The sequence below is a fragment of the Triticum dicoccoides genome, chromosome 7A (assembly GCF_002162155.2).
Source record: "Triticum dicoccoides isolate Atlit2015 ecotype Zavitan chromosome 7A, WEW_v2.0, whole genome shotgun sequence".
Classification (NCBI taxonomy): Eukaryota; Viridiplantae; Streptophyta; class Magnoliopsida; order Poales; family Poaceae; genus Triticum; species Triticum dicoccoides.
The window spans coordinates 668,861,028-668,869,740 of record NC_041392.1 but is presented as its reverse complement, the minus strand read 5'-3'; the positions used below and the strand labels follow the sequence as shown (position 1 = coordinate 668,869,740).

General features: G+C 44.3%; 1 protein-coding gene across 3 annotated transcripts; it reads left to right on the top strand.

The window, feature by feature from the left end:
- Nucleotides 1-2,284: 2,284 nt before the first annotated feature.
- LOC119329292 (metal transporter Nramp3-like) lies at nucleotides 2,285-7,941 on the top strand. 3 transcript variants are annotated; one of them, XM_037602306.1, is made up of 14 exons: nucleotides 2,285-2,440; nucleotides 3,447-3,615; nucleotides 3,897-3,975; nucleotides 4,068-4,108; nucleotides 4,271-4,349; nucleotides 4,442-4,546; nucleotides 4,751-4,860; nucleotides 5,122-5,303; nucleotides 5,391-5,460; nucleotides 5,711-5,884; nucleotides 6,373-6,477; nucleotides 6,894-7,025; nucleotides 7,152-7,247; nucleotides 7,345-7,941. In XM_037602306.1, the coding sequence occupies exons 2-14, from the start codon at nucleotides 3,484-3,486 to the stop codon at nucleotides 7,684-7,686; spliced, it is 1,647 nt and encodes a 548-aa protein (XP_037458203.1). In that variant the 5' UTR covers nucleotides 2,285-2,440; nucleotides 3,447-3,483; the 3' UTR covers nucleotides 7,687-7,941. The 3 variants fall into 3 exon arrangements, with proteins under 3 accessions (XP_037458203.1, XP_037458206.1, XP_037458205.1); XM_037602309.1 differs by lacking the exon at nucleotides 2,285-2,440 and adding an exon at nucleotides 2,690-3,019; XM_037602308.1 differs by lacking the exon at nucleotides 2,285-2,440 and adding an exon at nucleotides 3,138-3,358.
- The last annotated feature ends 772 nt before the right edge of the window (nucleotides 7,942-8,713 follow it).

Genomic DNA, 8,713 nt, shown 5'->3' with positions numbered 1-8,713 from the left:
TGCCTCTAGGAAAGGGAAAAACAAAAGGCGTTTTCTGTTTTTTTTTCGTGAGAGTCACGGTTTTGCTTCCGCGAGAGTCACGGTTGTGCTTTCGCGAAAGTCACGGCCGTGCCTCTAGGATAGGAAAAAATACGCGTTTTCTGTTTTTTTTTCTTTCGCGAGAGTCACGGTTTTGCTTTCGCGAGAGGCACAACCTCGGAAACGAAAAAAACACGTTTTCTGTTTTTTTTCCTTTCACGAGAGTCACGGTTTTGCTTTCACGAGAGGCACGGTTGTGATTTCGCGAGAGGCACGGGCGTGCCTCTTTCGGAAAGGGAAAAAACCGTGCTTCCGGTTCGGTTTTTTCTCCCGATTTTTTTCGTGAAAAAAAGTTCGTCAAAACTTATCAACATGGATCTAGTTTTGAAGATCTTGACGCGAGGAATTCAATGGTGAAAACGGTTTGAGATTTGAATGCACGGTTTAAGAGATAAAACGTTTTGAATAAACGGATCTACGAAAAAAGGAAAAACTCCCAGATTGCGACAAGTGGCGCGCTGCATGTGCGCCACTTGTCGCGACCTGGGAAAGTGGAGTGTTCTTTGCAATGAGTACTCTTTGATTAGTGATTTCGGTTGTTCCGATGGCTTCTAGAATAAACTAGAATAAGCTTTCCTCTACCCAACTTATTCTACTAGCCCAACCAATTTTTTTAAGAAGTTTAGTAACTTTTCGATGGCTCATATTTTTAATTGGGCTTCTACAATAAGCTAGCTAGGGTGCAACTTATTTTAGAAGCCCAAAATAATTGACCCTAAGGTTTTTCAGGAAAAAGTTGACACTTGGTTTTCTGTAAAAAAATCTTGAATTCAAAACATGTTTGTGGATTTAAAATACGTTCACATTCACAAATTTGGAAGAAGTTCATAAATTCAAAAAAGATTATGAAGTTAAAGAAAATAATTATGAATTTGAAATATTCATGTTTTCAAAAAATATTTGTGAATTTTGAAACATTCCTGAATTTGGAATAAAATCACAGATTTGAAAATTGTAACATGTCGGCCAAACCCATCAGTTCTAGGACTTTGTGCCCGGGGTCTAGGCTGGTCCTACAAACCAACATTAGTCTTTCATATGCACCTTTTCCTTACTCGTGCGCACCTGGAAACAACTTCTGAGTCTGTTATCCATACTCAAATTGCTCCAAGCCGAGCATGCTTAACTTTAAGATTTCTCTCGGATGAGCTCCTAGAAAATAAGGTGCAAACCTCGTAATTCTCTTCCCTCCCCCCAACCTAAGCGGCTATGCCAAATTATCCCCTCCGGGCCTCATCGGTTAGCCCGTGGATTCGCTCCCCCCCCCCTCTACCTGCCGCTTCAGCGGCCGTGGTGGGAGGGAAATCCTAGTGCTTCCACTCTGGTTAGTAACTTAGGTTAGGTTTTATTTTTTGTCCTCGCATACGCGGGATCGGGTGGATGGCGACGCTTCTTTTTTGAGTTTGTCTTCCGGGCGCCGGTACTTCTTGAGCTCGTCCGTCTGGTTGTAGTCGACGGTAGGTTCTTGTCGCCTTCTTAGGATGGTGAGGTTAGGGTTCCCGGTTATGTGCCGAGATTTGGTGTCACGTGCTTTAGATCTATGCAAGAGTTCAACGGCGACAACTGTGACTCCAGGGCACGTGCACGAGGACTTTCTGACTGTCATCGATAAGGTCAATCCGGGTCCGATAGAGCGGTGACAGCGGCTCGTCCCGACGGCAATAGTAACCGTTCAGCGGCCTAAAAAATCTAAACATAATTTTTGTTATGTTTGATGCTTTATACTTTCGGTGAAATTTTATAATTGATTCGATCCTTTGAAAACAAAAAGACATGCCTCGGAAAAAAAAGTACAGCCATCTACACTGAGACCGACGGGGTGGGCGGCAAACCACGAGTCGCTTTTCTGGGTCGTGCGGTGCCAAATGTTTCGCTTTCTCTTGGAACGACGCCCGTATCCGCTGCAGCGGCCGGTCCACGCCCACGAGATCGAGAGCGAGAGCAGAGAGGTCGGTGACCTTCCATTCTTCCGAGCCACCGGAAGCACACGGACGGAGACGGCTTCGCTCGCAGCGTCACCAACAGAGCGGCGTGCAGCCCAAAGAGAAAAAAAAAAGAAGCAGAGCGGCGTGATCGGACGGACGCGGTCCCGCGCTCCCCCGGCCCGACGGCTGCCAGGCCGCGAGCGACGTGGCGCCCGGGCTCCGGTCGTGTGTCAGACCAGACGTAGTACTTCCTTTCCTTGGAGGACTGTGCTGGACCACGGGACTCCACTCGGCGACTCCTGTTCTGTCTGCCAGGAGACGCGAGGCCGCAGCAGAGCAGGAGAAGACTTAAGTAAGAAGAGGCGGCGACGTCTCCGCCCTTCTCTCCCTCCTCCCGCCCCCCCGCCGCCGCCGCCCAACCGCCCGAAGTCAGTCAGGTACGCCCGGCACGGGCCCTCTCCTCTCTCTCTCCGTCCTCCAGGCCATGCAATTCGCGCCGCCCAGATCCGGGCACGCTTCCGCCGCCCATCTCGCGGGACTCTGTTTTTTCGTTTCGCTCCGTGTAATCCCATCGGCGTGATCGCCGCAAGACGGGAGTTTTTTCCCACGGAGGCGGAAGGATTTCTCTAGGAATGAATCTCGGAGTGAGATGCAGGCATGCGGCATGCACGCACAAGCCCCGCTCTTGATCTCAATCCTTTTCCCTAGTTAATTCTTACCATTCTCATCTACGATGAGGAGGATCCTCCATCACTGCCCGGATTCCTTAACCCTCACGGTTCAGTGCCATCTTTTCGTTCGTGGCGTCTGAGATTGATGACCTCATGCCACTCCCGGCCGCCATTAAGCTCCACTAAACCCCTTTCCATATAGTATTATTTTACCTCCCTCTTGCACCACATGCCCGTAGGATCCCGTTCCAATTGCTTAGCTTCCGTATGGGATAAAGCTGGCGCTACTACGTCGCCGTTGAAGCTTGCAATTCAATATTAGCCACTGCTAACAGATACTATTAGGTACTGTTTATTGTTTCTATATTCCCGATGCTGCGTTGGTAATCACACATTCAACCCCCTTTACCTCCCGGCCGTCCAATTTGCGCGGACGAATATATATCCCCGTCTGAAAAGCAGATGTCTTTGCCTCAGGCCTCAGAGCGTCGTCCCAATTGCCAGATCAAGATTGGTTGAAATTGCCACTTTTGTGTACACACACACTGTGACTCTGTGGTGTATCTTTTTGGTGTCCACTGTTTCCGGGTCTTGATGTTCGTTTACCTTATCTTCTCGTGTTAGTGGCTATGGTCCTTACAAGTGCAATCCTACCGCCGGGAAGATTTCTTACGCCTCCACTAGGCATATTCTTTATGTACTTATAAGCGGGCGAGATAGCGCCATTGCAAAGCGTACCTACAAATAACTGCGCCTTGTGTTGTGCTTGCAGCTCATCGGCTTCAGGGTGTCATCGGGAGAGAGTGAGTATGAGTGGCCCGAGGCAAGGCTCATCGCAGCCGCAGTTCATGACTAGTGTCGGGCAGAACAACAATCTCTCGAATGGACCGGGGACTCCTCTCATTGACAGCATAGATGTTGATCAGATTGTCATCCCCGAGGTATGCTACATGTGCTTGAAAGTTCTTGATTGGTTTTGAAGAAAGAAAGAAAATATATCACCATGGCATGCAGCTAATTTCAAGGGTTACCAGTTAGGCTTAGGCCCACTCTTTCCTCCTACAAGATTGTTCTTTCATGTGCATCTGATGTACTGACGTGTAAAGAATTTGCAGTTTCTTGACCTTATGTGCCAAATCAGTTTGTTTGCTGAATTTATTTCTGGACAGTTGATACAGATGAGGAAAACTAACCAACTACTGGTTGATTTGTGCTGTTGCAGAAAAATAGCTGGAAGAACTTATTTTCATACATAGGGCCCGGCTTTCTCGTCTCTATCGCGTATATCGATCCTGGCAATTGTAAGATTAGCTGGATTTGGTGTTCATTTTGTTCCGTCTATTCATTCGCTATCGCTTTCAGCTCATGAAAATAAATTTTGTCCATATTGCAGTTGAGACCGACCTACAGGCTGGAGCACAATACAAATATGAGGTGTGTCCTTTTTTCCTTTGTCTCTAGCATATTTTTGGGTACTGTCCATCCTATCTTTCCTTTAAAGTTGGGAACTCTATGGACTGTACTTCCTTCATCTGCCATTCAGCTATCTGATGATTATATCTACCATTAAGCATGACCGTCTCGTTTTCTTGGCAGCTTCTTTGGATCATACTTATCGCGTCATGTGCTGCACTTGTAATTCAATCACTTGCAGCCAGCCTTGGGGTTGTGACTGGTCAGTATTACGAGACATGCAGCACTAGCACTTATCCTTGTTTCGTTGAGCGTATGTTGCCAATATTTTTTTAAACTTCCGCTGCATGACAGGGAAGCATCTTGCTGAGCACTGCAGGGATGAATATCCCAAGGTCACAAATTTCATCTTATGGATTCTTGCAGAACTGGCTGTAGTTGCGTGCGACATTCCTGAAGGTATTAAAACGTGCAAACGTTGCATTCTAACTGAACTACAGAGCTACCTGGATTCAGTAGTTCAGCCTTTTCGTCTTATTTGCAGATGATGTCATAGTACTATAAAGCAACTCCAAATTTAAAATAGCATTTTGTGATGGGGGAACTGTCAGTTAAAGTTGTAATTATATCTAACCAGCTTTGGTGGTTGCTTATTCGTTTCAGTAATTGGAACCGCTTTTGCTTTGAACATGCTCTTCAAAATTCCGATATGGTGTGGTGTTCTCATAACTGGGCTCAGCACTCTGATGCTCCTGTTCCTGCAACAATATGGGGTAAGAACATGTCCTGTTTATCTTCACCAGCAAGTATTTTTCTATGAGGTTTAGTTTTGATTCCAGACATAATTTATTTTCTTGGAAGGGGCGATGTGTTTGTTTTCATTTGTTATATAACAAAACAAACCAGTATTTAAATGTGCTTTTCTAGCAGTTAGCATACATTAGCAGATCATCAGTATTGTATTAGTTCACCAGCACAAGCACTCTCTATATCTCTCTTGTTGCTCATGTTGCATATTGATTTGCTTTGTGCAGGTCCGTAAACTGGAATTTCTGATAGCATTTTTGGTATTCTTGATAGCAACTTGCTTCTTAGTTGAACTTGGGTATTCTAAACCAAATTCTTCAGAAGTTGTGCGAGGCCTTTTTGTTCCTGAAATTAAAGGAGATGGAGCTACAGGTCTTGCTATCTCACTACTTGGTGCTATGGTGATGCCGTAAGCTTCACATCCACCATGTTCCCTCAAATATTTCTATCATTTGTAACATCGGACCTTTTTCATGTTTTGATAAAAAAAATGCAGGCACAATCTTTTTCTCCACTCAGCATTGGTACTGTCAAGAAAAGTACCACGATCAGTTCATGGGATCAAAGTAATCTATCTTAACTTAACCTAATGAATATTATCTGATATTTGATGTATAACTGAGTTTTTCTATCTGTGTTAATATACTCTTAATTTGATACCTGATTGTGTACACCTAATTTGTTTACCCTTGCTGATGTGCTCTACTAAATTGAGACTAAACAATTTATGTGTTCCGACTTCTGAGCATATCTGCGTTACTAATTTCAGAAGTACAAGCATGAAGTTGACATACATATGTTTCCACTTTCTTGCAGGAGGCCTGTAGATTCTATATGATTGAAAGTGCATTTGCCCTCACAGTAGCATTTCTGATCAACATCTCTATCATATCTGTTAGTGGTGCAGTTTGCAGTGCAGATAATTTGAACCCTGAAGACCGGATGAATTGCAATGATCTAGATCTTAACAAAGCTTCATTCTTGTTAAAGGTTGGTCAGACACTTGTGGTGTTTGTATTGTTTTATTAGCTGGCGATGTAGACTATGTTGTTCATTTTGTGCTACATACTCCCTCCGTCTGGAATTACTTGTCACGGAAATGGATGTATCTAGATGTATTTTAGTTATAGATACATCCATTTTTATCCATTCCTGTGACAAGTTAATCAAGGCGGATGGAGTACTATGGTTTCGGCAGAAGTTCTCTGCTAATCAGCTGGACATTTGTTGAAAGACGTTGCTGTATACGTCATGTGCTAAGCTGGGCGTTTGCAAAGGTCTTACGCAAACCTCCGTATTTTTCTTATTTTGATAAATATGAAACGCTTTCTGATGAAAAAAGTTATCTCTTACTTTGAGGATTTGGCTTTTACTAATTTTTTGTTGAAGTGGTACTCATGCATTAAGGGCTCCCAAATAGACATTCCATATTGCAGTATACATTCTGATCCCATATCGCCTTTTGCCTATTGTTGTAGAATGTCCTCGGAAATTGGAGCTCAAAGGTGTTCGCTATTGCCTTATTGGCATCTGGCCAGAGTTCTACGATTACAGGAACTTATGCAGGACAATATGTCATGCAGGTTTTGTGTCACTTCTATTACTATTCTTCATTGTTAGCCATATGTTGCAATCTGCAAAGCTTATTGGCACACCATATCTTGTTCTAATTCATGAAGGCTCCGACCATGTTGTGCGATTGTTAACGACATTTAGTATCATATTTAGCTTTATGTAGGTTTGATGTTGAAAGTAATTATTAGAATAACAAAATTATGTTTTGAATGTATTCTCGTATTGATGTTCCATCTTTTCTTGTTTAAATAAATTGTGAATAAAATGAGCAGGAAAGTTCGAAAACATGGTGTATCTACCATTGATTGCAGGCTTAATCAAGCTAAACTGGATTGTAAAATGTGTAGAGATGGTAGTAAGCTTTGGGCAAAATATATGAATTGTCATCTAGTAGTGGTTGACCTTTACTCTTTTCTTACTCCAGGGGTTTCTGGATCTTCGGATGACGCCCTGGTTACGGAACCTTCTAACTAGGTCCCTGGCAATTGTGCCTAGTCTGATTGTGTCACTAATTGGCGGTTCCTCAGCAGCTGGGAAGTTGATTATCATTGCTTCGGTAATCACTGCAACTCTGTTCTTAACATCACATTGCTGATGATCTTTGCTTCGGTGCACTGCACATGCAGTCACACTGTTCATTTCCTAAGTCTACTTCTAACTAATCCCCTACTGCTGTATGCAGATGATTCTGTCATTTGAACTTCCTTTTGCTCTAGTACCACTCCTTAAATTCACCAGCAGCAAAACAAAGATGGGGCCACACACAAATTCAAGATTCGTAAGTCGTTCATCGCATAATTTGGATATACACAATGATGCTGCAGCAATCCAATTATACTCATATAATAGCGCGTCCAATTTCCATTCCGGTGCAGATCTCCGTGCTCACATGGGCGATCGGCTCCTTCATCATGGTCATCAACATCTACTTCCTGATAACGAGCTTCGTCAGGCTGCTTCTTCACAGTGGACTATCCACCGTCTCCCAAGTGTTCTCCGGTATATTTGGGTTCCTCGGCATGCTGATATACATCGCCGCGATCCTCTACCTCGTCTTCAGGAAGAACAGGAAGTGTACCTTGCCATTGCTCGAGAGTGACGCGAAGCTTGGGGACGCAGGCCACACCGAGGGAGAAGGTTCTCTGGGTCATCTTCCGCGAGAGGATATCTCCAGCATGCAGCTTCCTCATCAGCGCCCTGCGTCTGATTTGGACTAGCCGAAGTAGCCGCAGTGAGGAAACTAGATATGTTTCTGATCATGGTGATGATGCAGTAGCTGCATAAGTGAAGAGTTAGGTGTCATCCGGTATTGATGTAGACAATCGAAGTGATTTTATAGTGGCCGAATTAAAATCGTTCTTACGGAAATGGATAGTTGGTATAGTTGCTAATAATTTTCGATGGTACTATTGATTGTAGACAAGTGGGTCTCTATTATCTAGAAAGAAAAAAGAAAGAACGAATTTCATCTTTGGGTCTGTCTAGGACACATCTAGATGTGACATTATGTCACATCTAAGCTGATTTTCACTCTGTTTGTGGTCTATTTTTTTTGTTCTAGTTTTTTTTGTTTCTTGTTGATGCATTATATACTTGTGGGAGGTTAGATGTGACATCCTTAAAAAATATCTAGATGTGAATTAGACAAACTGTTCATCTTTTACTATAAGATGCAGCTCGCGACACGGTTTATCAAAGCTAACAGAAAGGATCCGATTATGTCACATCTAGATGTAAAATAATACCTTACATCTAACATGACGTCATCTACTTTGTGGCCCCTTCCTTACAACGATAGGTTCCTTCCTCCTGTTGACATGGTCGCTGGGCGCCGACACCGGGGCTGGTCGAGAAAAGGGTGGACTGGACATGCCCGGCTTCGTCGATCTAAATCGGGAAAGAGGGAGATAGACGAAAGGGGATCGACAACATCAAAGAGCACCGTCGTCGGGGAGGGAGGGAGGGAAGGAGGGCACCGCCGCCGAAGGCGAGAGAGAGAGAGAGAGAGAGAAGCGAGACAAACGGAGGCATCGGGTGGAGGGGACGACTTAGGTTTCGCCTTTCTTCGCGACGAAGCAAATGAGCCTTGCCAACATGGACTCAACTCCCTTGTCTTTCTCTAAAAAAACTCCCTTGTCTCGTAGCTTGCGGACGTGGACAATGCCATCGGTCGCTCCTTACGCGACGCGTAATGGGTTTGATTCCCCAGGTCTGGTTGTTTGCTTGTTTGTCACCCCTCCCCCT

Bases quoted from the DNA above. Each gene is read 5' to 3' on its own strand.
- LOC119329292 (XM_037602306.1), top strand. From the start codon at position 3,484: ATGAGTGGCCCGAGGCAAGGCTCATCGCAGCCGCAGTTCATGACTAGT. The intron at 3,976-4,067 runs GTAAGATTAGCT...TCCATATTGCAG, and splicing joins GTATATCGATCCTGGCAATT to TTGAGACCGACCTACAGGCT. The intron at 5,304-5,390 runs GTAAGCTTCACA...AAAAAAATGCAG, and splicing joins CTTGGTGCTATGGTGATGCC to GCACAATCTTTTTCTCCACT.